The sequence below is a fragment of the Penicillium lagena genome (genome assembly GCF_028827675.1).
Source record: "Penicillium lagena strain IBT 129212 chromosome Unknown utg000002l_segment0_segment0, whole genome shotgun sequence".
In the NCBI taxonomy this organism is placed as follows: Eukaryota; Fungi; Ascomycota; class Eurotiomycetes; order Eurotiales; family Aspergillaceae; genus Penicillium; species Penicillium lagena.
The window spans coordinates 1,984,750-2,010,610 of NW_026623223.1; the positions used below are offsets into that span (position 1 = coordinate 1,984,750).

At 54.5% G+C, this 25,861-nt stretch overlaps 13 protein-coding genes across 13 annotated transcripts; 6 read left to right on the forward strand and 7 right to left on the reverse strand.

The window, feature by feature from the left end:
• Window positions 1–185: 185 nt before the first annotated feature.
• Window positions 186–2,673, forward strand: pmt2 (uncharacterized protein; the record flags this gene model as incomplete). The annotated part of the gene is made up of 5 exons (XM_056975483.1): window positions 186–329; window positions 405–535; window positions 597–1,149; window positions 1,215–1,974; window positions 2,030–2,673. 5 exons carry the CDS (start codon window positions 186–188, stop codon window positions 2,671–2,673), a joined length of 2,232 nt encoding a protein of 743 aa, XP_056835439.1.
• A 250-nt stretch (window positions 2,674–2,923) lies between these two features.
• N7510_003558 (Rab family GTPase) lies at window positions 2,924–3,821 on the reverse strand (the record flags this gene model as incomplete). Its single annotated transcript, XM_056975484.1, has 2 exons — window positions 2,924–3,697; window positions 3,753–3,821. 2 exons carry the CDS (start codon window positions 3,819–3,821, stop codon window positions 2,924–2,926), a joined length of 843 nt encoding a protein of 280 aa, XP_056835440.1.
• A 233-nt stretch (window positions 3,822–4,054) lies between these two features.
• Window positions 4,055–6,373, forward strand: N7510_003559 (uncharacterized protein; the record flags this gene model as incomplete). The annotated part of the gene is made up of 2 exons (XM_056975485.1): window positions 4,055–4,067; window positions 4,158–6,373. 2 exons carry the CDS (start codon window positions 4,055–4,057, stop codon window positions 6,371–6,373), a joined length of 2,229 nt encoding a protein of 742 aa, XP_056835441.1.
• Window positions 6,374–6,775: 402 nt separating this feature from the next.
• Window positions 6,776–9,070, reverse strand: N7510_003560 (uncharacterized protein; the record flags this gene model as incomplete). Its single annotated transcript, XM_056975486.1, has 1 exon — window positions 6,776–9,070. The coding sequence occupies one exon, from the start codon at window positions 9,068–9,070 to the stop codon at window positions 6,776–6,778; it is 2,295 nt and encodes a 764-aa protein (XP_056835442.1).
• A 758-nt stretch (window positions 9,071–9,828) lies between these two features.
• Window positions 9,829–10,821, reverse strand: N7510_003561 (aldo/keto reductase; the record flags this gene model as incomplete). Its single annotated transcript, XM_056975487.1, has 3 exons — window positions 9,829–10,375; window positions 10,430–10,710; window positions 10,768–10,821. The coding sequence occupies 3 exons, from the start codon at window positions 10,819–10,821 to the stop codon at window positions 9,829–9,831; spliced, it is 882 nt and encodes a 293-aa protein (XP_056835443.1).
• Window positions 10,822–11,028: 207 nt separating this feature from the next.
• On the forward strand, window positions 11,029–13,209 carry N7510_003562 (uncharacterized protein; the record flags this gene model as incomplete). Its single annotated transcript, XM_056975488.1, is given in 6 exon segments — window positions 11,029–11,509; window positions 11,554–11,591; window positions 11,644–11,794; window positions 11,844–12,049; window positions 12,067–12,948; window positions 13,009–13,209. 6 exon segments carry the CDS (start codon window positions 11,029–11,031, stop codon window positions 13,207–13,209), a joined length of 1,959 nt encoding a protein of 652 aa, XP_056835444.1.
• A 400-nt stretch (window positions 13,210–13,609) lies between these two features.
• On the reverse strand, window positions 13,610–14,672 carry N7510_003563 (uncharacterized protein; the record flags this gene model as incomplete). Its single annotated transcript, XM_056975489.1, has 3 exons — window positions 13,610–13,719; window positions 13,788–14,094; window positions 14,481–14,672. The coding sequence occupies 3 exons, from the start codon at window positions 14,670–14,672 to the stop codon at window positions 13,610–13,612; spliced, it is 609 nt and encodes a 202-aa protein (XP_056835445.1).
• A 388-nt stretch (window positions 14,673–15,060) lies between these two features.
• On the reverse strand, window positions 15,061–16,759 carry N7510_003564 (WD domain protein; the record flags this gene model as incomplete). Its single annotated transcript, XM_056975490.1, has 2 exons — window positions 15,061–16,540; window positions 16,596–16,759. 2 exons carry the CDS (start codon window positions 16,757–16,759, stop codon window positions 15,061–15,063), a joined length of 1,644 nt encoding a protein of 547 aa, XP_056835446.1.
• Window positions 16,760–16,979: 220 nt separating this feature from the next.
• Window positions 16,980–19,085, forward strand: N7510_003565 (SAE2 C-terminal domain-containing protein; the record flags this gene model as incomplete). The annotated part of the gene is made up of 1 exon (XM_056975491.1): window positions 16,980–19,085. The coding sequence occupies one exon, from the start codon at window positions 16,980–16,982 to the stop codon at window positions 19,083–19,085; it is 2,106 nt and encodes a 701-aa protein (XP_056835447.1).
• A 211-nt stretch (window positions 19,086–19,296) lies between these two features.
• On the forward strand, window positions 19,297–20,623 carry N7510_003566 (peroxisomal membrane protein PEX16; the record flags this gene model as incomplete). The annotated part of the gene is made up of 4 exons (XM_056975492.1): window positions 19,297–19,453; window positions 19,516–19,551; window positions 19,606–20,443; window positions 20,500–20,623. The coding sequence occupies 4 exons, from the start codon at window positions 19,297–19,299 to the stop codon at window positions 20,621–20,623; spliced, it is 1,155 nt and encodes a 384-aa protein (XP_056835448.1).
• A 179-nt stretch (window positions 20,624–20,802) lies between these two features.
• On the reverse strand, window positions 20,803–21,855 carry N7510_003567 (ribonuclease H2 catalytic subunit RNH201; the record flags this gene model as incomplete). The annotated part of the gene is made up of 1 exon (XM_056975493.1): window positions 20,803–21,855. The coding sequence occupies one exon, from the start codon at window positions 21,853–21,855 to the stop codon at window positions 20,803–20,805; it is 1,053 nt and encodes a 350-aa protein (XP_056835449.1).
• A 198-nt stretch (window positions 21,856–22,053) lies between these two features.
• On the forward strand, window positions 22,054–24,085 carry N7510_003568 (Cupin domain protein; the record flags this gene model as incomplete). Its single annotated transcript, XM_056975494.1, has 5 exons — window positions 22,054–22,115; window positions 22,172–22,332; window positions 22,394–23,521; window positions 23,581–23,829; window positions 23,880–24,085. 5 exons carry the CDS (start codon window positions 22,054–22,056, stop codon window positions 24,083–24,085), a joined length of 1,806 nt encoding a protein of 601 aa, XP_056835450.1.
• Window positions 24,086–24,376: 291 nt separating this feature from the next.
• N7510_003569 (TBCB family protein) lies at window positions 24,377–25,465 on the reverse strand (the record flags this gene model as incomplete). The annotated part of the gene is made up of 3 exons (XM_056975495.1): window positions 24,377–24,717; window positions 24,786–25,005; window positions 25,190–25,465. 3 exons carry the CDS (start codon window positions 25,463–25,465, stop codon window positions 24,377–24,379), a joined length of 837 nt encoding a protein of 278 aa, XP_056835451.1.
• Between the last annotated feature and the right edge of the window lie 396 nt (window positions 25,466–25,861).

Sequence of the window (25,861 nt, forward strand, 5' to 3'; positions counted from 1 at the left end):
AGCCCTTGTCGGGCAATGACTATGTGCTAGACAATTCCTTCCATTCCTTCCATTTGATTCCTTTTAACGTTTTCCCATCCTCACGGTTACCTTTCCCCCTAGGCCTCCGGTGCCAGGGACCGATTCCCGTCAACGTTCATCCGCTGTCGAACCCAACCCATTTGACTCTCTGAACAGTCTGCACCATGGCTGAGATCGATACCGCCGTCAGCACAGGAGCCCAGCGCGACTCCGAGCTGCGTCGGAGGAACGTGCCGGATGCGGGGAGGAGCCCAACAAAGTCCCCTCCGCATACCGTTGACGAAGATACAAAGAAAAGCAAGCCTCAGGTAAGGCGTGATCACCCGCCCGTCATCATGGTAGGGACATGGCTGATCTGTTTCGGAAACCGTTCCCCCCTATAGTCGCCTTCGTTTTTGCATGTATTAGCCCGCTGGGAACCGATTATTGCACCTATCCTCTTGACGGCCCTTGCCATCTTCACTCGCCTGTACCGCATTGGTCGCTCCAATATTGTGACTTGGGATGAAGCCCAGTAAGGCTGCCCGCCCCTACAGCGTATGCGCCTCCGACGATGACTGACACTCATGTTCTAGCTTTGGGAAATTCGGCTCTCACTATCTGAAACGCGAGTTCTACTTTGATGTCCACCCGCCCCTGGGTAAGATGCTTGTTGGCCTGTCAGGTTACTTGGCCGGCTACAATGGTTCCTTTGAATTCAAGTCCGGTGAGACGTATCCCGAAGAGGTGAACTATACCTTCATGCGCGCCTTCAATGCCGCATTTGGGATTGTCTGTGTGCCGTTGGCCTATTATACGGCTCGGGAGTTGAATTTCCGGCGGGCCACCGTCTGGCTCATCAGTCTCATGGTGCTCTTCGAGAATTCGTACGCGACCATCTCTCGGTTTATCCTCCTCGACTCGATGCTGCTCTGTTTCACGTTCACCACTGTGATGTGCTGGGCCCGTTTCCACCGCTTGCGACACAACAGCTTTTCAGCTGAGTGGTATGCTTGGCTTTGCCTGACCGGGTTGAGCATTGGCTGCGTTTGCAGTGTGAAATGGGTTGGTTTCTTTGCCACTGCAGTTGTTGGACTTTATACAGCTGAGGATTTGTGGAACAAATTTGGCGATTTGAAGATGCCCCAGGTGAGTATTTGTTTATCTCACCCACACGATCGGCATGGACTTGAGCTAATCCCTATACTCGGCAGACGACCCTCGCGAAACATCTCATTGCTCGCGTTGTTGGCCTCATTGCCATCCCGATCCTGGTTTACATGTTTTCCTTTTATCTGCACTTTCTGATTCTGGCGAATAGTGGCCCAGGTGATGCGCAAATGAGCTCTCTTTTCCAGGCCAATCTCAAAGGTACTGAAGTTGGCAAGGACAGTCCTCTGGAGCTCGCCATGGGGTCGCGTGTCACCTTGAAAAACATGGGCTACGGAGGAGGTCTTTTGCACTCGCACGTCCAAACTTTCCCCGAGGGCTCGCAGCAGCAGCAGGTGACGTGCTACCACCACAAGGATGCGAATAATGATTGGTTCATATATCCAAATCGACAAGAGCCAGATTATGATGCCGAGGCTGATGTGAGGTTCATCGCCGACGGCGATGTTATTCGTCTCATCCACGGACAGACGGGCCGCAACCTGCATTCTCACGCCGTTCCGGCACCAGTCAGCAAATCCCACAACGAAGTGTCCTGCTATGGGAACCTTACCATCGGAGATGACAAGGATCACTGGAAGGTTGAGGTGGTGAGCGATGCTGCTTCCAGGGACCGATCCAGAGTGCGAACGCTCACCACGGCGTTCCGACTGCGCCATCCGGTCTTGGGTTGCTACCTCCGAGCCGGAAATGTCAACCTACCTCAGTGGGGATTCAAACAGATTGAAACCACGTGTATCAAGGAAAACAACCCTCGCGACGTGTATACCCACTGGAATGTCGAGTCTCACGTCCACGAAAAGTGTAAGTCCTTGAGTGGATTCCAATTTCCTGAAATTTACTAATCTCAAATGTGCAGTGCCCCCTGGCGACCCTGGTTCATACAAGTCTCCTTTCCTGAGAGATTTCATCCACCTGAACGTGGCCATGATGACCTCCAATAACGCTTTGGTCCCCGACCCTGATAAGCAAGATGACCTGGCTTCGCAGTTTTGGCAGTGGCCCATCCTGAACGTCGGCTTGCGTATGTGTTCATGGGACGACAATGTTGTCAAGTATTATCTCCTTGGCAACCCGTTTGTCTATTGGGGAAGCACTGCAGGTTTGGGCATCTTTGGTTTCCTAGTCTTGTGGTATCTGGTGCGCTGGCAGAGAGGGTACCAGGAACTTAGCAACGACGACATCGACCACATCCGCTATTCTGGACTGTATCCGGCCATTGGATGGGTCTTGCATTACCTCCCGTTCATCATCATGGCACGAGTGACCTATGTTCACCATTATTACCCGGCGCTTTACTATGCTATCCTGACGTTTGGCTTCTGTGTGGATTGGATGACCCAAAAATTGAGTACCAAGCTCTCCGCCGTGCTGTACACTGTCCTATACGCCATCATCGTTGCGCTGTTTGTCCACTTCCGGGTGATTGTGTTTGGAATGGAAGGGTCCAATGAGCAGTGGTCTCACTTGCGCTGGCTGCCCGGATGGAGAATTTCCAACTAAATCAAGAGCGGCTTTTTGAACAAGATAGAAAGTCCGGAGTGGCGGCCTTTTGATTGATCTGCGAGGCGCCTCTGTCGAAGAAAGCCCGTCCTGGTCCATCTGTTTGCATGGGGGGATTGTACCAACAATACAATAATATGATTTGGTCATTTGCTTTATCTATTGTGCTTCGTAGACTATTGATGCACATGGAGGATGGGGCCCAGTTGGCCTCGCGGTCCAGCCGACATGTTCCATGGCTGCTCGAGTATTAGCAACAATTTCCGGTCCAGCCATTACCCTTGCGCATGGCATCATTCATCCCTAGTGTCACCGTCTGGGGCATCCCGGCATTTGCTCCACCCGAGGCGCCGAACCCTTTTACTCCACTTCGTCGGTCGTTGAGGTCGTATCTACCGGCTTCGATATTGCGGTAAATCCTCTCTGCTACCTCTAAGAAAGCCCGTTCCACTCCATCCCCAGATTTGGCACTCGTCTCCACGTAGCGCATGACGTTATTCAAGCGGCACCATGCCTCAGCTTCCTGCTGCGTGACCTGTCTTCGATTGGAATCGGAGTCTTTGCCCGTCAGATCAGTCTTGTTGCCAACCAGAATCACCACAATGCCCTCTTCTGCAATTTGCCGCAGGTCCTGAAGCCACTGGGTGCAGGATATAAAGGTCGAGCGCCGAGAAATGTCAAAGACCAGGAGAGCACCAGAGGCGCCTCGAAAGTAAGAGCGGGTGATGGATTTGTAGGTTTCTTGTCCGGCAGTGTCCCACAGAGATAACTTCATTCGTTTCTGGAGGGGAGAGGCCTGCGGCTTTCGAGGTGGGGTAGGGAGGCCCGACGTAGCAGACGCCTGCGAAGGCTCATCGCCCGTCGCAGGCGCATCGGGTGATGAGCCAGACGGTTGTCCGTCAAGCGCTAGCCCCAACTCCAGAGAGGCCGGCGGACCCACCGGCACAATCCGCGACCCGAACTCGACGCCGATGGTGACATCGTGAGAGGGAGAAAAGCGGCCTTCACAGAGTCGGATGGTGAGCTGTCATCGGGTTAGTTTGAGAAGTTGCGGGGGATGTGGAGGAAACCGTACGCACACTGGACTTGCCGGTACCGGAGTCACCGATGCAGACGAGCTTAGCGATATAATCCCATGGTTGTGACATGGAGAGCAGTAGGAAGGTGCAAAAACAAAACAGCAACAGCAACAGCAACAAGACGGAGCTGGTCTCCGCACGGCTGAGTCAGCGATCGTGACCCGCGCAGATGACGCTTGCATCACCACCTGACCTTATCTGTCTCATTTCTGTCTCTCTCTCTTTCTCTCTCCCTGTCTGCTTCTCCAACTCTCCTAGACTCTGTCTATCTCTCTCTATCTCTTCCCCCTTCACGGTGGGCCATGTTCTCAGAATGTACGTCTCGTCGGATCTCGATCTAGCTATCTATCTATCCATCTATCAATCTGGTGATCCACTGAGAGCCTACGCTAACCACCGTTGCAGATGCTTCGCGATTCCTGGCTCAGTCTCAGTCGCGAGTAGCAGCCCGCCCTGATGAGCTCCCGAGGACTGGACGTGGCCGCCCAAACCAGCAAAGTAGCTCGCGTCACCCCTCCTCGCGCTCCTTCTTACACAGAGCCGGCGATCCCTATCGACCGGGTGCGTCCCAAGTCTCCAACTTCCCGTTTGCTTCGCGGGCATCGGTTCAACCAGCCCCTCTTTTCTACAGCGCCACGGATGAGTTTCGGGAAGAAGATGACGAGACAGAACGAGAACGGGAGATCGCGGATTTCTATGCCTTGCAACGATCACGGCGGCATTTCGGCGATAGCAACTTAAAGGATTCTTCAGAGCTGGAAGATGATTCGGAACGATCGACAGGACTGGATGAAGGAATCTCATTATACGATGATCGCCCAGGTCGTGGAAAAGGCATCAAGAGTTCGTGGCGTGGCGAGAAGAGCGTTCCTGCCGCACGACAGTCTCGCATCGAGCCTGTGGAGGAGGTGGCGGAGAACGATCTTGGGTATCGCACGAACTCTAGCAGCAGGGCTAGGGGTAATCTGGTTGATATTGGGCTCGAGGATTCCCTAAGGACTGACCTTGACGAGCCCGCCGACGACCCTCCCATTCAACGATTTCGGGAACGATCCCCTGTCGGAGGAGACCATATTTTTAAAACTACCGATTCCCCAGATCAAAATACAGCATTTCTTTCCAGTATCCCTCGACCGTCCAGCTCAACAAATTCCCTCCCAGCATCGATATCCCCCCTCGCGTCGGAATCATCGCTACATGACGCCTTTTGGGGCCAGCTGTTCTTGATATCCATTGCAAGCTTATTCGCTACTGCATTCCTGGTTTACCTCCATACTTCCACACCGTCTGGAGACAAGGGGAAATGGGGTGACACCATATACTTTACCCTTCATGGCTCTTATTTCCTTCTCGGGATTTATACCCTCGTATCAATTCTCGTGTCTTTCCTTTGGCTCGCTCTGCTGCGATCCTACGTGCGACTGCTAGTCTACGTCATCGTGATCGCAGTACCGATTATATTATACTCATTTTCCTTGTACCCCTTCATCTCGAGCTTCAAAGGAGCATGGCACGGAGCAAGCATCCAAGACAAAGCAATGCGGTGGGGCTCACTTGTGCCGTTTCTGCTGGCCAGCGTATGGATCTACAACGTCGTCAGGGGCCGACGATCGTTGGGAAAGGCGATAGGTATTCTTGAATTCGCCTGCCGAATCCTAGCTGCGAATCCCGAGTTGCTCATTCTCGGCTTGGGTGTTTTGGTTTGCGTGGTCTTCTGGACGTGGACCTGGATGCTGATGTTCACGCGAGTGTTCCTAGGCGGGCATATGGCGGGTCCGCGGTCATTCATTATCGACCTCAGCAGCTGGTGGCTGGGAGTCTACTTCGTGGTGGTTTATCTTTGGTCAATGGGCGTCATCGCGGGGATTCAACGAGCGGTCACAGCCGCGACAGTGAGCCAGTGGTACTTCCACCGTTTGGCTAGCCCGGCGCCCACCTCGAGACAGATTGTGCAAGCGGCAGTCGTCCATGCTGGAACGACTTTATTTGGTACCGTTTGTCTGTCCCGCCTACTGGGCCTCCTGGTCCGGCTTCCTCTGCTTGTGCTACCTGGCCGTCTTTCTTCGCTGCTCAGTCTCTTTGCCTATTCCTTGATCCCTACACCCCTCACGTTCCTCACGAATCCTCTTGCTCTCACATATGCAGCAATTCACTCCCAGCCGCTCGCTGCCTCTGCGCGTGGGCTAAGCCAAATGTCCGTTCTCGCCCCGTCCGCGGCGTCGACGTCCCTGCATCCACGGTCTTATTCCCGCCCTCCTGGCTCTGCATCATTGCTTTCATACCGACTTTCCAAGTTGATTCTGCATGCAGTTCGTTTCATGATGTCCCTAGCTCTCGGATTTGGTGGCTGGGTAACCACCGCTCGGGGCCTAGCCACATCCGCCAGCGGAGGTACCATCCGGGGCAGTCTGTATGCGTATGTGGTTGGTCTCATTGCAGGTACAATCGGTTGGAGTGTTCTGGGTGCTGTGGAGGGAGTAATTGCGGACATTGTCGATGCCACCGTCGTCTGCTGGAGTAGCGAAGTTGGCATCTATGGCCGCGAAGCCCGATACTGCCGCGAGGCTGGATGGCTCTTTGGCGATTCGGAGTCCGGGCGCGTAAGATTTGGCGAGGTCTAACTCTTTCCGTGGCGTTCATCACATAAACCTTGCGTATTTTTCATGATTATGATCTCATCCCCTTGACGTGCATTCGGTGCATTGGTTTACAACTTACTTCATACACCTAGCGGCATGAGTTTTTCTTCCTTTTTACAAGTCCTGTCTAGTCTGATGATCTATGTGTAGGAATGAAGGGCAGATTGTGAATAAAAATCTGAACAGGACGGTACCCTTTCAACCGGTATGTGTGCTCATCTCATTGGTATATCCAACAAACCCGCCAAGTAACTACACGAAAACCCATAACTCAAGGTATCTTGAAAACGCTGGTGAAAACGCAAACCTGGGACGCCAGACCCATCCCTTCCAACCCTACTGAAATAAAAAAAGAAAAGAAATTTCCATGCACATCTTGGCCTTTTAAAGATCAAGACGCCCAGTCCAGTCCACGCCTTCTTTGGCACACCATTCCTTCAAAAGAGCCCAGGCAAAGCGTACCATCTCTATGGGTGAAGTCGTGCCGCCAAGAGGCAGGAAATATGCACCGGAATAGTCACCCGGTTTCAGCTGCGGCCTCCCTCGCTCAAAGTAGTTCCGAGACCGTCGAGACCAGGTGTCGGGGAACTCGCGAGCGAGAACATCCTCAGATAGGCCGCGTGTGCCCTCAAGCCACAGCTTCTGGGATTCCTTGTAGAACTTCGGAAGCTGGTTCTTCAGTTCGATGAATTCCTTTCGGCTTTTCTTGGTTTCGTCCGACAAAACAGTGTTGCCGTCGCTTCCTGGCGTGGGAACCGGGGTGTGCTCTCCAGGGAGTGGGATGATAGCAAGGCGTTCGAGATCCAGGGAATGGATTGCATCGTAAGACACGGCACCGAGAAGGACAGAAAGACTGTACAGGGCCGGATAAGATGCGCTTTTATTCTTGACCACGCGCCAATATGGCAAAATCGACTGCCAGGCTGAGGAGTCACCAACCTGGCGTGCCAGGGATTTGGATTGGTCATCTGCCACGAAGGCGAGAATAAAGCACATAATGGCCTCAACTGCCGTAATGGCTGCGAGCTTCTCATCGGTGGCAGTGGCGTCCTGTCTAGTGCTGTGTCGATCTGCAGCATGCTTCAATTCGCGACCAATTGCTCCAAACTTCTGATACTCATCTCGCCAGACTCTGCGCTCGTTGCTGCGATCTGGCTGTGTTGGTGATACTTTTGTGCCTGAATCACCAGGGTCATTGCGGCGAGAGACAGAAACTTTAGGGTCTTTGAGTGGCGTGATCGAGCTTGACTTGGCCTTGTCATGTGCGGACGAAACAGACGAGCTGATAGAGGGATGAGAGGCCGGAGTGCGAGGCTTCTCGGTTGACGCTTTGCGTTCCCTTGTGTGACCATCCAAAGCACCGATTGTCTCGTCCGTGTCGTGATTTGTCTTGCCCTTCGCTCGACTGGATGGAATATTTGCACGAGCCGAGGTTGTTGGCGTGACATCTTCTCCCTTCCTCTTCCTGTCCTGGAAGTCATCATCGCGGTCGGTGTCCTGACCTCTCGGTGATTCCAAACTATGGGCTTTCCGTTTGCCGGAAAATTTTAAGAGGGCTTCCACTCGTTTTCGGTTCGACTTCCCATACCGCAGTTTGACGACGCGCTGTGGCTTTGAGGAAGCGACGCGAATACGGGCCTTTGTATCAAGCAGGTGATTATCTTTAGGATACTCATGCGGACCGGGATACTTGCGATGCAAGGTATGGTGGCTCGAGCTGCTGCCGCTTTTTGATAAATCGTCTTGCTTCGGCTTGGCGGTTGTAGTAGCCTCGGGATTTGGAGAGTGGTCGCGGTTGGGTGAGCGATCCCCAAGTTGAGCAAGCTCTTTTTCAATATCCGGCGGAAGAGTAGGAGAGAGCAACCGTGGAAGCTTGGGGCCGCCTGAAGTCGGTGGAAGTGTAGGTGATAGAAGCGTCGGAAGCCGGGGGGAGTGGGACGTGGCAGGAGTGGCATCCCGGCGCGCTTCTTTCTCTGGGGAGAGGCGCGGCTTCTTTGGGGAATGGATCTCAGAATCATTGCTTTTTTGTGCTTGTGTATGCCCGACACTGGTCTCCGATGGGCGTTTTTGAGTCCCACGGCCTGGTGAAGGATGGGCAGGTGATTTTGATGGTTTTTGATGCGAGGCTATCCGATTGTCCTTTTTTACCACATCGACGTGAATTGCGGGCTGCATCTCTCCCGGATCCGCCAAGCTTGCGTCTCCAGATGTCTGACCTGCGGGGGAGGCGGCTGTGCCACTAGTCTTCTGGTTCTTGTAGTCCTTCAGGCTGATTTTTTTTCGCGCCACACCGTCCTTTGGATTGTCTGTGGTCGTTTGAGCAGAAGATCGATCTGCCATCATGCTCCCAGTTTCGTCCGACCAATCTCCCACGGCCACCAGGAGTGAATCTGCGTCCTGATGGGTCAGGAAGGTCATGTACTGGAGTTGCTGCTCTTCTGGACGAAACGGTCTATCGCGCCCTATTGCCCAATTTTCGGAGAGTCGGCCTCCAAGGCGGAAAGGCGCATTGGTGGGAAGGGCCAAGAGGAAGGGATGAAGCGGAAGGACTTGCTCAGAGAGGTGTTTCAGTCGTCGATCCAGCACAGCGAGCTCAGATGCAAATGGCGGTTGGGGCGCACGTTGGGAATTGTTTGTATCGTCGTCCGTGGAGGGGGATGGTGGTTCGTTCACCGACATCGCCGTCTTGCGCGACTCGACCGTTTCACGGCAATTCCGAAAGTCACTCTCCCAGCCGAGTCAGGATGTGGGAGCGTGTCACGGGAAAGTCGGCCAGTCGGGTCCCATGCGCCTTTTTTTTCAACGAGGTGGGATATGAAGTCGTCAACGCATCCAGTGTGAGGAGTCAATCTGCACGCATCCGCCTTTCTGGGGATTGTCGTTCAGGGCATTATAGGACCGGGGGCGCGTAGGGGAGGGTGCAATCCCACCGGGCTGCGCGACCGACGAGGGCGCGGGTGTATTGCGCAAAGGCGGATTCCGGCCGGGATTGAACGAGACGGGGAAGGGGAAAGTCGTGGCACCGCGGGTGATTCAGCCGTTATCGTCGTCGTCCGGACCCACGCGACTGGGGCTTCGCCCTGTGTTGTTCTCTCACGCTCCCCGCGAGGTACCGTTTGGGCGCAGGCGACAGAGGAGGAACAGGAGGAGGAGCAGAGTAGGGTGGGACAATGCAGAGGGCGAGGAAAAGAGAAAGGGGAGGAGGACGGGAGGGATCGAAGGGAAGAGGAAAGAAAGAAGAGAGAGACAGAGAGGGAAGCGCGGAGATGCTTGGCACAATACGGTGATTACGTTACGTATACATCAAATCGAGGGTTTCAGACTTTGGGAACACCAGTGTCATATTATTGACTGATTTGATTCTACTGAATGAAGAAAAGGTAGGCTATCCACAAGCACTAACTTAACTAGAGGGAAAGCACTCTCAACACGGTCCATTACGACTGATCGTCCGCGGCAAACTTGTCGTTCCAGAATGCCCGGTAGTGCTTCTGCCGCCCAACCTCCGAGATCTCCTCCACCTCCTTCGGTGTCAGGGAGAAGGTCATCGTCCGCAGGTAGCTGTTCATGCGCGATTCCTTGCCGCTGGTCGTGACGGCCACGCAACCCTGGTCGATGACCCAGCGCAGCAGGATCTCCGCTTCGCTGACGGCATACTTTTGCGCCAGGCGCGACAGCACAGGATCCAGCGGCCCTCCCTTAACCCGCATGATAGGGCTCAGCCCCGCATAGCTGGTGGTCTTGATGCCCTTGCTCTCCTGCCAGGCGACGAGGTTGCCGTGCTGGAGGTACGGGTGGAACTCGATCTGGTTGACGGCCGGGGTGACTGTGGCTGTCTTCAATATAGTTTCCAGGTGGCTTTGCAGGAAATTGGAGACACCGATGGAGCGCGCCTGTCCGGCCTCTTTCACTTGCTCCATGGCGGCCCAAGCGGTCTGCAGCTCGCTTTCGGTCGTCGCAAAGAATGGCGCGTGGATCAGGTACCTTGCTGGCGGTTAGCCTGACTGACATTAGTTTGGGAGCGAAGAGGTTACCTACAGATCCACATAGTCGAGCTGTAGCTTCTTCAGACTGGCTTCAATCGCCCCGGGAATGTTGGCAATCGAGGTGATGACCTTGGTCGTCACAAACAGTTGCTCGCGAGGCACCCCGCATTCCTTGATAGCGAGCCCGAGTTCCTCCTCCGTCTTGTAGACCTCGGCGCCGTCGAGGTGGTAGTATCCTAGCTTGACGGCAGTTTTGATTGACTCAACCAGGTCGCGATTGATCTCTTTATCCCCCGATTTCTTAAACCAGGCTGTGCCGGAGCCATATCCCAGCTGGGTCGGGTTAGCGGAGTGTCAACCGGATTAATAATTAAATATATGTATACTCACGACGGGCATGGCAGCACCACTGTTGAGCTTGACTGAGGGAATATTGCGGGCCATTGTTGTCAATATTTAGTATTGCAATGAATAGTAAAGAAAAAGGAAAGGAAAAGAAAAGAAAAGAGGAGCCATGGGGATCCCGTACCTCGGGCCATTATTAGTGATGTAGTTGGTTAACCGTTATTAGCTAAAGTTAGGGCAGCCAACCATGAGTAACGATGTGATGTCACTTTTCTGTTTTCTCTTTTCTTCAGCTTCAACCTCTCCATGAAGTCGTTGTTGCATCGGTACATGCACTCACCCACCAGCCTGGCTCGCAGTCGACTGGCCCAGATGGCGTCCCATGTCGCCTCCCCTGCGGGCGTTCCCCTGGCGGACCTGCCCAAGTCGAACGTCTTCACGTCTAAACTCCCCGCTGACCCCGCCTTCGAGACGCCCGAGGCCTCACACAGGGCGCCACGGGAGACTCTCGGGCCGCGCATGGTGAAAGGCGCGTTGTTCACCTATGTCCGCCCGGAGCCATCCGACGAGCCGGAGCTGCTAGGTGTCAGCCCCAAGGCTATGCAGGATCTGGGCCTGAAGCCCGGAGAAGAGCAGTCCACCCAATTCAAGGCACTAGTCGCTGGAAACAAGATCGAGTGGAATGAAGACAAGGGGGGATCTACCCGTGGGCTCAGTGTTACGGAGGTACGTTGCTCTCCCTTTAAAACAGAGAGCCGGGTCGCTAACAATTCCAAGGGTGGCAATTGTAAGCAGAATGCGAGAATCTGGGCTATACTTAGAAATTAACAGCTTCCAGCGGTCAATGGGCTGGACAACTTGGGGATGGAGTAAGGCGACCCCTAGCGGGCATGCAAATCGATCGCTAACGGACATCCTCAGCGGGCAATCAGTCTGTTCGAATGCACCAACCCACAGACCAAGATACGCTATGAACTGCAACTCAAGGGCGCGGGCAAAACCCCCTACTCGCGTTTTGCAGATGGCAAGGCTGTGCTGCGATCGAGTATCCGTGAATACATCGTCTCGGAAGGTAGGCATGGTACAACCGATTGAAACGGCAATAAACTGAGTATCTATAGCCCTCAGCGCCCTGGGCGTGCCCACCACTCGTGCGCTCTCACTCACCTTGTTACCAAACTCCAAGGTTTTGAGAGAACGTATCGAACCGGGAGCAATCGTCGCAAGATTCGCCGAGTCCTGGCTACGGATTGGCACCTTCGATCTACTTCGCCTCCGCGGGGACCGTGACTTGATCCGCAAGCTCGCGACATACGTTGCGGAGGACGTCTTCGGGGGTGGGAGACTCTCCCGGCTGCTGTCTCCCTGCGCGAAGGCCAGTCCGCCGCAGAGATAGACAACCCCACCCGGGGGATCCTGCGAGATGAGCTCCAAACGCACCAAGGTGCGGAGGAGAACCGGTTCGCACGGCTGTATCGAGAGATCGCCCGACGCAACGCAAAGACGGTGGCTGCGTGGCAGGCGTATGGGTTCATGAATGGAGTCTTAAACACCGATAACACATCCATATACGGACTATCGCTCGACTACGGCCCATTTGCTTTCATGGATAATTTTGACCCGCAGTACACGCCGAACCATGACGACCACCTGCTGAGATATTCATACCGAAACCAGCCCAGCATCATTTGGTGGAATCTGGTCCGACTTGGTGAATCCCTGGGCGAGTTGCTTGGAGCAGGAGAACGAGTCGATGCCGACAGTTTTGTCAAGGACGCCGTGACGGAGGAGATGGAACCGGAGATCGTCCAACGTGCGGAGAAGATCATTGAGCGCACAGGCGAGGAATTTCGAGCAGTGTTTTTGAATGAGTACAAGCGACTGATGGGTCGCCGACTGGGGCTGCAGACACAAAAGGAGTCAGATTTTGAGGCCCTATTCTCGGAGATGCTGGACACTCTCGAGGCCTTGGAGCTCGATTTCAATCACTTCTTCCGGCGACTCTCGGGCCTTTCGCTGTCGGACCTGGAGACGGAAGAAAACCGAGCAGAAATCGCATCCGTATTCTTCCACACGGAAGGATTCGGGGGCATTGGCTACACGGAAGAGTCTGCAAGAGCTCGCATTGCCAAATGGCTTGACAGCTGGCGCACCCGAGTGTTGGAAGACTGGGGCCCCGGCAATGATGGAGAAAGACAGAAGGCCATGAAGGCTGTGAATCCCAATGTAAGTGCCCTTGATCTCTTGTGGTTGCCGGCTAGATGACTGACGGGGACTGTACTACAGTTTGTGCCGCGAGGATGGATCCTCGACGAGGTTATCGAGCGAGTTGAGCGCAAAGGGGACCGAGACATTCTGGGACGAGTCATGCAGATGTCTCTGAATCCGTTCAACGATGAATGGGGGTTCAACAAGGAAGAAGAAGAGCGCTTCTGTGGCGACGTGCCCAAGTACAAGAGAGCCATGCTATGCAGTTGCAGCTCGTGAGGGGTTACATATAGCAAGAGCAGCATCTAGAACGAAATAGAAGACCGTCTTCGGCATTGAATTCTTTTTGTAGGCAAAATATCATGAACGCTTTTTCGTTCCTGCTCGTCCCCGAGAAAAAACACCATCTGCCAGCCAGATCGCCTGTGGCACCTTGTTGTCACTTTCCACGCGGAAGAGACACGAAACCATGATGGACCGAGTGTACAGGTGGGGGCACCGCAAAAAGAAACCAGAGAGGAACAAGAGATTGGGATCGTGAGTGAAGCCGTGATCTCATCATTAATACATGGAGGAAGGGAAAATCCAGGGGTGTCGCGACGTAGATCGCACTTCCGATATGCATGCATGTGACTAGAGATGGGATGGAAAACGAGCGTTGCAGGACGCCGTCAGCCGTCTAGTTCGGGCAGGCAGCCTGGACGTGGCCGGGCTGCTTGCACTTGTAGCAGACGCGCTCACCCCGGGCCTCGGTAGGGCAGTCACGAGAGAGATGGCCAACCTCGCCGCCTGGATTTGTGTCAATCAACGATCGAGAGGGGCCCCCGGGGGGGGGGGGGGGGGGGGGAGGAACTAACAGTTGTAGCACTTCTGGCCGTGAGTGCAATCACGAGCCATGTGGCCGAATCCACCGCACGAGTAGCAAGTCTGCGCACGGCCACCACCGAAGCCGCCGCCGCTGCCGCCGCCGTAGCCACCGTAGTTCTGGCTGCAGTTGCGCGCAATGTGTCCGACCTGACCGCACTTGTAGCATTCCTGGCCGCCACCTTGGCCACCCTGGCCACCGCTACCGTAGCTGTCGCCACCAGCCTGGGTGCAGTCACGAGAGATGTGGCCCGTCTCGCCGCAGCGGTAGCAGGACTTCTCCTTGGCGGGCAAGGAGCACTCGCGGCCTGGCGGAGGTCAGATGGGTTGATGGACGAGAAGGCGAGACAGATATCAACTTACTGACGTGGCCCTGGCCTGCAGGTGCAATTGAACTTGGTTAGCATGGATCAAAAGCACTCAGTAGTCGGGAGACAACGAGAGGATGCATACCACCGCAGTTGTAGCTACCGAGAACGAATCAGCTTAGGGTCACTCGAAGAGCGCGAGAGAGATATTACCAAGTAGGAGTACCCTTCTTGGGGCAGTCGCGAGCCTAGAGAAACCTGATGAGTATCACACCGACAGCGAACGAGCGAGAGGTGTTCAACGGAAATTACCTGGTGAGAGACTTCGCCACCTGCGGGGGAAAAAAAGTGTCAGTCCAAGGCTAACCAGTTTCTTACTTTCGGGGGATGCAGTCGCGATCGCGACGGAGGAAGATTTGAGAGCCATGGAGTGGCCTCGCGCTTGTCGCTGAAGCCGAAGGGCCATTCCCAGCAGGTTGTGGGAGCCTGCAGAGCCTTCAAGCGGAAGCGGGGCAGAGAAGGAGGAAACTTACAGTTAAAGCAGCCACGAGCACCGGTCTGGTAGTCCATGATGACTGAAAGAGGAGTGAATCAAGGAAGAAAGAAGAAAGGTGGGAAAGACGAGGGGAGTGTGGTGGGAGAGAAGAGAAAGATGATGGAGGTTGAGCAGAGCAGAAATTGATGGGGAGCGAAAGTCTTGTGGGGAGAAATCCCGCTGCTTAGTCTTGCAAAACTCTGTCATCGTGTCGGCCAGCACTTGGTTATTTGGTGAGCTATCGTTAGGTAGGATTAGGATGATTATTATTTATAAACGATATCTAGGTAGGTGGATTGCCTTTTAAACAGCCGCCGACCGCCAGGGTCCCCAGCACCGAGGACCTTGCGCTACGCCGACGGAGAAGGTATATACATCAAGACATCATCATCATCATCATCATCATCACCATCATCACCCTCCTCAGGTGAAGTCGTAGCATTCAAGCAACGGAGTGCCAACCTCTTTCTCGCGAAGTAGAACCACTCGCTCCTCGTCAAAGCCGACACATCCCTGCATCCGAGTCGTCCCGGCTGTTAGCCCTACCGGGTTGGCCTCAAGGGCCGGCCTTGGCAGCGGCGGCTTGTTCTCCGCGCTGATCTGAATACTGTTCTCCTCCACTGGCCGGCGAGTATTCAATGAGGCAACAGCCATCTCCAGCTCCCAGATGCGAAGCTCATCACCACGAGAGCTGACCGACACGGCCTTCCCGCGATTGGTCACTTGCACGGCCGACACCGACGAGGTGTGGCCCCAGAGCCGCTGGCCACCTCGCACAAATAGACTGTTGGTGGTCGACACTACCAAGTACATGGTTAATGTGTTGTCCGCATGCGAAGTCAGCAGGTACGGGTGCGAGTAAGACATGGAGGTCGGAGGTTGCTGATGTGATATGGAGGGCACACTGGGGGGCCCGGAGGCAGACGATTCAAGCTGGGCCGTGGAATGACGCCGTTTTCGTGACTGTGGTAGACCCTGTAATGGCCGCATCCCGTATTGAGAGTCTACCGTCGTGGCAAGTTGGGAATCCCGCTGTTGGCCATCTTTGCCCAAACGCAACTCTTGAATCCCCAAAGACCAGCCACAGCCAATGTGGAAGAAGCTGTAAACAATTGTGGCAGTGATGTCGAATGGAGAGACCCGAAGAGATAGAGTCATTGGTGCGACAATGTTATCCGCTCGGAGGGACGCGAGCTGCTGGGGCTCCTTGGCCGAAATCGCCGAACCTGCGGCATGCGGCGTAGGACGCAAGTTATACAATGATAGAATCTTATGTTGAGAAACCATGAGGAGATATGGTGATGACAAGGCCATGGTGGTGATGGCTCCACCGCTAAACCCGACATGAGATGATTGCAAGTCCAAATGGACTGTCTGAGGATTCCAAAAGTAGAGACTGAAGCAGCCATTTACAAATCCAACCACAATCTCAGTTCCATCTTCTTGTTCGCTCACGGCTAGAGCTGTCGGTCCTGTCGCAGATGACTTGGATTGGCCATCCGAAAAAGAGGCCCTGGCCAGACAGGACTTGGGGTCGTTCGTCGCCCAGGCCCGCAGTCCATAGGTCGAATCGGCTGTGAAGACAATACCAGCACAGAGCTTCACGAGAGTGGGAGGGCACGGCGGCTCAGCAAATTCGACTTCAGTCACTCGGCAAGCTCCTTTTGACCAGTTGTGTCGGAGCCGATATTGTCTCTTCCAGTTGGTCACCCTACCCTCCTCTGCCAAGTGGCTGTGATCGAACCATGTCGATACTTTCGGCGAATAATCTGTCTTTGATGGAACCAGTGTTGTGCGCCGGGAATTTGCCAAGCGCCGGGCTCGAGGTCGCACCCACTGCGAGTAATACTGCCTTTTCCAGAGCTCGGAGTCTGCACTGAGAGCATTGAATCGACGGGATAAACTGCGTAAGCAAACATTAGCACCAGTTCAAAGAGCCATGGAAAGATAAGCCTTACCTTTGACAGACATTCAGGGACGATATTGGAAGGAAGGACAGGATATGCAGCAGAAGTTCGTCACTCAAGGATGAGAGGCGGTCGAGCGAGCCGGTCTTCGCATTGCGTGCTCGCTTGGCCGGGGGCACACTTGGCTGGGGATCCTCTCGACATCGCTTCAACATGCTGTATCATCTAGACTGCGATGAAGTTGAAAAGAAGAACGTAACGAACATCGCCGGCAGTGAGTCAAAGGAATAATGAGGGATAATGAGGAAGAAAGGAAGAACCCCATGGCTGATTGATCGACCTTATCGATGATAAGCACCAAGGCGGTGAAGCCCCGGCAATTCCCATCAGTCGCGTTCGAGTCGCGTTGACCAACTCGTCAAGCCAAGGAAGGACATGGAGGTCCTCAAGGAGCTTCACGCCTCGGTCGCAGGGGCATGTGAGGCGTCCTTCGACAATGCCTACCGACATCTGAATTCCTCACTGGCCCGCTACGATGAGCGCGTGCGGGAGGCAGAACATAACGCACTGATGGCCAGCCAAGCCAAGAAAGCGGACGAGGACCAAATCCAAGCACTTCAGTATGAAGTTTCGGTGCTTCAGACGGAGCTGAAGCGTTATGAGGTGGGTCCGAAAGATCTTGAACTCCCCCAGAAATTCGCCAATCTGGAAGACGAGTTTTCCCCGAAACATGTTTGGGAGAACCATCTGAACCACGCCCATCCCGAGACCGACAGGCTACCAAAAGGGGTCGAGGCCAAGTACACCGCATTATATGACAACCTGCAGACCTTCATCCAGACCTGGAGTGGCCTCAAAGCCAGAGTGTTGCAGCATAAGAAGAAGCTGAGGCATTGGGATCGCCAACTGGAACGGGATGAATTCACGCTGGTGCGCAATGGTTTGCCGGTCACTTTTCGAAAGGTTTCAAGCGACCTGGACAAGAGAAAGCACAAGACCCCAGTCTCTTCTCGGAAACGATCACATTCAAAATCTAATGAGGCCTCCGAGGCACCTTCGAATGACCATAACGCCTCACCGAACCAGAATTTAGCGGCAGATAGGAATTCAAACATCAAGACTGAGCAGCAAAGCCAGAGCATAACTCGCTCAGAACCACCAGAGCCACCTTCAACCCAGTCTAGTTCCCCTAGACGTGATCTCACATCTTCTGAACCCGGCTCTTTCGAAGGTCAGGATGCCCTGCCAAGTGTGCCACCGCAGAAGAGAAATCGAATGCCATGGAAAACTCCTTCCAAAAACAATGCATTGCCCCATAGTCATTCAAGAGGTGTTGTTCCTGATCAACCGGTGTTCATTAAAAGTGAACCTTTGTCCTCGAGTCCAGTGCGGCAGCCGTCACAGTCACTTGGACAGCTTCCTCCCGGCACGCAGGATCTTGACGAGATTGGCATAACAGTACCAACGCCCACGAAACGCAAAGCCGAGTCCAGGAACGTCTATCCCCAGGACACACAGGCTTCTCATGGCGACTTCGACTTGACTCAGCCTTGCCCTCAACGAATACGGCCAGACGATCAGTTGCCCCAGCCATCTGTGCTCCAGCCTATTGATGGTAATGCACGCACTCTCAATGTTTCTGAGCATGTATCCGACACCAAAAGACGGAGACAGATGGATATGGACCAGCGCGCGATACCCAGCCTAGCCGAAGATGGTGACCGAGGCGACTGGGATATGGGGCTACCGAATGCGAAGGCGTCCAGCAATATCTCTCGGCGACGTCTACACGATCTTCTAGAGGGATCATTGCCAACTAAATCATACCTGGGATCTCCTCATACCACCACAATTACTGTCCAGGGCCCCACAGATGGACGGCCGACGCCTCCGAGAACCCGTGCGTCATGTAGATCTTCCACTCCGGTGCCTGCCCTGCCGCAATCGGAGAGGAAGACTGGTACGCAAACAAGCCCAGATGACTTGCCCCCGGAAGTGCGTCCCGAAGACGAACCATTCCGTGCTCTACCACTGGACCGGTTGACTCTGAACCATTTTAAAATCAATCCCGCGCGAAACCAGGGGGTTGACTACGCATACGACGCGGTGGTTCGCAGGAAAGATGACCGGAAATGTCTCCTCGGCTGTACTCGCCCAGGATGTTGCGGAGATCATTTCCGTGGCCTAGCTCGTCTTGGTGGTCTGCCAAATGCGATCGAGGCAAACCAGGAAGAGGAGCAGAGGATTCTTGAAGAATACATGGGCGATGATCAGCACCTGCTTGCCGGACTGAGCGGCCAGGATCGCGAGGACCTCCTGGTAGAGGCGAGGGCCCGAATCATGGCCAACCAATACGGCAGACACCGACACACGCACCAACGCGCGCAAACACCTCCCGGGTTCTGGCGGACCGAGATGCCCGACTCCCAAGAAGAAGAATGCGACCGCAAAGCAGCGCGGCGCCTGGAGCGGGAGAAGGTCGAGGAGCGCTATCGCGAGGCCATGCGGCCGGGAGGGGTATGGCAATGGGCGGATGAATAAAGGGGTTGAAGAACAACAGTCATATTCAATCATAGTTGTATATACATACTGGGGATACTGTAGTAGTAGAAGAATTACCGAAAGCAGAACAGCCTCGGTTCGCCGTCTTGGCAGACGCGGGACTCACGTGCGCCCCCCTGGGCTCGTCATCCCTCTTTCCTTCTTTCTCATCCCATCCGATGGCTCTCAGCTGTCTGTCGGTGCTGAAACCATGATGGAAACTGCCAAGAATATCCAGAATCCCTTGCCCCCCGTATTGCTACATCCTTCCAAATGGCTCTCGCTCTATGAGGATTTCGTGACCAAGAATGCCAGCTCGGTCGGCCAAGTCGAGTCGGCACTGAGATCGTTGACGTATATCATCCCAGGTCAGTCGCGCTGCTGAACAGTTGTGCTCGCCAATGTCTGACGGAGCTGCTCTCTTTTCCAGGACGATACCGTGAATCAGAGATTCCTTCAGAATGCGGTCAGTATCCCCCTGCCTGGTTGTGGAGTGTGTGTGTCTGACAGTCTCATGCAGTGCACTCTGGCGTCCAGCTGTTGTCGCTGTATCATGATTCTCTGGTGTCGCGTGTCATATCTCGGCTGCCACCCACCATCCCTCGCCCGCCGCCGAGCCCCCATTCCCGATACACGAAATACTGGACCTCTCGCTCTTCCCTATATCGCCAAGTCGCTCTTGCGCTTCAGATGCTTCAGTATACCGAATTACTCTGGGAGATGGCAGCACGGCGGCGGGGCCAGAAAACTCGGTGGCGCGTGGTGGTCTTCATTGAATTTGCCAAGGCAGTCTGCCGGTTACTTTTGCTTCGCTTGACTAACTCCAGACCACTCGTCAGCCCGCCACTCCCGGACCGCGAAGTGGACCCACGATCGACGGAGGAGGAGGACCAGAGCGATTGGAACGGCATGCAGACTCCCGTGAGTGAGCGGTCCTCGGACCTGAGTTGGACGATGCCTCGCACAGGACTCTCCCTGCCATCCCTTCCGGACGTCGAGGATGTTTCCAATTATCTCATCTCCAAGGTGCTCACAGCCGATGACATCAAGTCACCCAGCGCACTCCTTCACCGTGTGACGGGGCAGGGACAATTGGCCGAAGTCCTTTACATTCTTCGGCCGGTGGTATACGCACTGGCCATGCAGAGGTGGAGTGGGGACAAGCGGAGCTGGCGGCCATGGCTGATTGGATTTGGAATGGAATATGGCTGTCGGCAGCTTGCTAAGCGGGATTTCCGTGAACGAGTTGCGGGTGGTCTTCGGGGACTTACCGGGCTCGAGCGAGAGGAGCTGAAAAAGCGCGGGTGGTCCATGGGCTGGTGGATGATGCGAGGCGCCTTCTATGAGAACATCACCAAGTATGTCCTCCTTTGGTACATGAAGCTTGATTTAACATACTAATCGGTGGACACAGGTCATGGATCCAGAGCGTCACCGGCAAGATGAAGGGCAAGCCTCTCCTGGACCTGGTGGGCAGTGTGGTGGAGGACTATGGATACCTGTGGGACAACTACTACTTCTCGACCGCGACCTTGTGATTCTCCCATTCCCTTTCAAAGATACCCCGCTGGATCGGCTTTGCATTATTCGACTTCAACCCTCGTGAAGGAAGCATTCCCTTTGTTTCTGGCGTCTGGAGAGATTTTTTTCATGGGTATCGTCAATGTTGTATTAGTGAGGGTTCATGTTCATCTAGCTTTAATGGCGCCAGATCGTCTCAAAGAATCTCTGCCGGTCGGTGACCGTACCAGTCTCGCAGCCCATCCCGAGTAGCGCTCTTTCCCGGACCCGATGCTAGCAGGAATTCACTGAGCCGCGTGTTTCCCTCCTCTTCTTCTTCGACCGGCCAGTCAACTCGGGCACCACCCTTCAACTCCAGCATTTCCTTGGCCGTGCCCCAGCTGAATCGACACTCGCTACCCCATCCAAAGACGGGGTCCAGATTCCGCCGGAGCCAGCCAGTACACTTGGAATCCGACGGATAGCCACTGCCCCAGCCGTCCGGGATGGCGTTCGACGCGTCCGTGAGGGCTTGTGCTTTTAGCACCGACTCGTACAAGACTTCAAGCGCTACATCCCGGGTCACCTTGGCTGCCACACTAGCAGCACTGACACACGGGTACAGCGAGTCCGCCTTCTTGGCTACCGTAATCTTCAAGGAAGGGAAGATACGCTCTAATTTTGCTTGGTATGTGGCCGGGTTGCCAATTGTGTCGATGTAGACTTCCCGCACGTCCACGGCGCGGTCCTCGACCACTCCGCGGATAAGCTCAATTGTCGCGTCCATGGCTTGCGCGTTTAGGTTGTAAACGGCAACGCCTGGCCTCATCATGCCGGAGGAGATGTCGCGCGCCGAGAGTGATTTGATGGCGTACCCGCAGGACTCAAACAGTGGATGGCCCGGGGTGTTGAGGAGCTGCATCAGGTTGGCGCGTACCGCGGGGGTGAGCGCTTTACTGTCGTCGAAGCCGTAGTCTTGAGCCAGTAGTGAACGGTGAAGATCGAGGGGCAAGTAGAAGGCACCGTAGACCATTGGGCCAAGAACTGGGCCACGGCCAGCTTCATCGACACCTAGAACACATGGAGTGCTCTCTGTCTCGCTGGCGGCCGTGTCTTGAGGGGTGATTGCCGCAGGGCAAGGCGTGTAGTAGGCGTAGGACTCGCCGGCGAGCAGAGCCAGTATGTCTATGCTAGGAGGGATGAAGGTGCCGGAGGAGAACGAGTCTGGCGGAGCATCGGGAACCGGAGTCGAATGGTGATTGTCGTCCATGGTGGTAGTTAACCAACTCCCTAGGTAGTCTGTAGGTCCGTAGAAGAAGTGAAAACGCGTCGCCCAGATGGGTTAGCGGCGGGCGCGTGTTGGACTCCCCCAAATTCCTCCTTCCTCGTTCCCTCCCCCTCCACTTATCTCTCTCTCTCTTCTTCACCACGCACTTCTCGACGTTCTTTCTCCCACCGATCGCTCAATATGGCTCGAGGGCCAGGCAAGGCCCGCGACTATGATTACTCCAATGTCGGCACCGCAGGAAGGTGAGTCGTTACTCAATCAACCCGCGCGATCGGGGTCACTGATGCGATCATCCTAGGCGTACTGGCCTCACTCTGAAGGAAGGCAGACGCGACGAACATGGCATGGAGGAAGTAGATGGCTTGTTTTCGTCTCCTGAGAAGTCGCCGGTCAAGCTGAACGGATTTGGCACCGCGACAGACGACGATTCCGTTGGCTCGGAAATGTCGATGGACGAAGGTGCGCTGACAACACTCTCCCTTCCGAAATGTCTCATGCTAATTCTCCCCGATTTTGATAGGCAATGGGCCTGGCCCCATGGATTTTCTCGGCACGAATGGCTCCCGCAACTCGTACTTCCGACCACCTCTCGCGCGCTCCCCTATGAAGAGTGGCCTGACAGGGTCACCACGGAGGACTCCTGGTTTGCGATCTTCCCCCGATCCGCAGAATGAAGACATGTCGTCCAGCCCCTCTGAGGGCAGAAGTTTGCTTTCCACCCGGGAAAACACGCGTCTGGATCCCTCTCCCTTAACTGCCCGCTCAGCGAATATTTCGAACAAGAAGAGCAATGCCAAGAGAACCCTGAAAACACCAGCCGTTGCGCTGGACTTTTCAGACGACGAGAACGAAGACCAACTGAATGGTGACGAGAATGGCGATTTTGGGGACAGCTTTGATATCGGCAATGAAGTCATGGCAGGCGACAATGAAATGTCTGATTCTCCAGCTCCTCAAAACAATCTGGATGGCGACTCGTCTTTGATGGAAGCTGGTTCGCGCCGGGCTGAAAAAGCTGCACCATCTTCGACCGCAAAGAGAGGAGCCCTGTCGAAGACTTCCAGCGCCAGCAAGACTGAGCCCAAAAAGCGTGGACGTCCCCGAAAGGACCAACAGCCGGTCGACGAAGAAGTAGCCGATCTGAGACTGACCAAGAAGTCGAAGACGACTGCCTCGGCTCCTCAACGAGCGCGCGAGCCTCTGGATCCGGAACTCGACAAGGTGGTTGAGAATTACGCGAACCGTACCGGTCCTCTGAAGGGCCGCAGCTTGTACATCCTCAAGCGGGAGATACCCTCAGAGAACAATGGTACCCACACCCGCTCAGGACGAGTGTCAGTTCGCCCCCTTGCGTACTGGCGGAATGAACGATGTGTTTACGGCGATGGAGAGGCTGTCGAAGGGCAAAGATACCCATTGTCAACCATCAAGGAGATTATCCGGACCGAGGAGCTTGAGCCGGAGAAGCAGACGAAGAAAGGCAAGCGCGCGGGCCGGAAATCCAAGTCGCGGAAGAGCAAAGATGATAGCTCAGACGAGGAGGATGAAAATGCCGATGTTTGGGAGAAAGAAGGAGGTGTTCTTCATGGCTATGTTCGAAAATGGGACGGCGACCTGCAGGCAGGAAGCACTGAGGAAGAGGTTCTCGGTATGTTTCTTGACATTGCTGACTTGGGTTATTTCCACGCTGACTCCGGGCCTGCGCAGACATTGCATACGCACCGTCCGGTATCGAAACGAGAGATGTCAAAGGCTCCACCTTCCGGTTCGCCAAACTACTCAGTTCGACGTTCATTGGGTCCGGTGTCGTTGAGCTTCCGCCTGCGGGTGTCAAAAAGCCAAAGAATTCGAAGAAGATGCATATGGTCTTTTACGTGTGCCACGGACGCGTGGACGTTGATATATCAGGAGTTCAGTTCAGCGCTGGCAAAGGATCTGTCTTCCAGGTTCCGAGGGGTAAGTCTCGTTGTTGCCGTTCAAGTGTCTCGATATTGACTGGTCGAAAGGGAACTACTACAGCTTTCAAAACTCATATGACAGGGAAACGCGGCTGTTCTTTACTCAGGGATGCGTTCCAGCCGAGAGCGAAATGTCCCCTGAGGCGTCCGCGTCCAGAGATCCTGGGCCCGAAAGCGAAGTTGAGCCTGAAAGGGCGCCTCCTGCGACGAAGGGGCGAGGTCGGCCCAAAGGCAAGCAGAAGGCCAGCAAATAACTTTGCGATGTCTAGTTCTTTTTTTCTTTTTTGTCCCAATTATCTTTTTCTATACTTGTCGGCCCGAACAGTGCAATCTGATACCTACGAAATTGCGCTTCTGGAGTCCTTGGTGTGGGGTTGACTGGTTGCTTATTCTCAGCGATTTCTAGCGATGAGTACCTGGATATCGGCGTTGGTTACCTGTTTCTTCGCTTGTCGGCTGGATCTGTTTTCTTTAATTGGCGATGGAGGATATCAGAGCCTCATTCATAACAATGCACATTGTTTAACCTCCATCCGAGTTGTACATCATATCTCTTCCATCAAATCATCCAGGTCATCGTCCAGCCCCAAAGGAGGGAAATCCCCCACCTCGACCTTTTCCGGCTTCACAAATACACCCCTCTTCTCGCCGCCGCAGACAAAGTAGCGCTGGCCACCCACGCTGCCATCGTTTTTCCCAGTCGGTTCATCCAGCTCAATGCCCACCCATATTGGCCGCAGCTCTGCAGGTACCTCCGTATGTTGCATCTCACGAGGCAGCCCAGAGATAGGAATCGTCGGCACCCGTCCCACAAAGCGGACGGTACCTCGACGGATATGCGGTGGAGTAGAGGGCAGGATGATAGCCCGCTTGTCGACAGTAATGCCTGCAATTCGAGTGAGATGATGTTGGTAATCGGATGATATACGTCACTGGTTCAAGGGCTGTTTATACCTTTATTAGAGACTTCCGTCTGGTCTTTCTCAACTTGGTTTCGCAGGGTCTCCTCCGGGGAGGCGGTGTTGGGGTCGAAGCGGCCAAGTTTCTGGTTCTTCTTCCATGCCAGCACTGAGTTTGGGAGAGACTCGTACGTCTCTGCGGGCAGGACGTATTTGTCAACAGATGACAAGTCTGAGAAGTTGGGGCGCATTGCCTGAGGGCGGGTGTCGTGGACCTGGGTGTATTTGATTAGCATGTGTCTGGGATGATTGACTGTGTGAAGAAAGCATCTGTGGTCTCCTCTTCTCCCAGTTGTAGCCTATAGTGTAGGGTGGTCCTCTCATAGATGTAGTATCATCATCAGAAAGGAAACAGCCCACAGACCGAGTGCCTAACCACATGGAAGTAGAATCACTCACCTCAATCTCCGAGCCCTTCACGAGCCCCCACTCACTGACAATCCGATCATCTCCTTCAGCCCACTGGTCCGGTCGACCAGGCACTTTGATGCGCAGGCGCTGGCTTCCCGGCGGAACACCAGTCATGGTCTCCAGCTTGCCCTTGAGCTGGAAGAGGGTCCAGGTGGGCGTGATGCGACGCTCGTTGACGAAGCCGCGTTCTCCCTCGCCTCCTCGACCAGAAGCCGGGGCCGAGACAAGGACGGAAATATCCGCCGGAGTTGGTTGGAACGCCATCTGGAAAGCAGTATTAGCATCGATTTTTGTTGTGTGGGTTGAGATAGGCATATAAGCATATGGGTATTGAAGTAGGGCTTGTGGGAGGTGTTTCAATCGGTCAGAAAGGCATTAGAACATTGCAGTCCTGGATGTACTAGAAATCAAGACCGTGCCCCGTGGCCTTGAGTTTCAAGTGGAAGATGGGGCAATATCAAGCGTGCCCGTTCCCCTGAGCAACATCCACAACCGTGGGAGCTTCCACGGGAAACGTTCAGAATTGGCCGCCACGGGATATATAAATTGAGTCTTTAGAGCAAAACGAATGTTTACGTACCTTCGAGATTCACTTGACTTGCCTGTTCGTGCCTGCCCGGAACAACGGTGGACGAATCTCCCCCATTTGGATATCGGGAC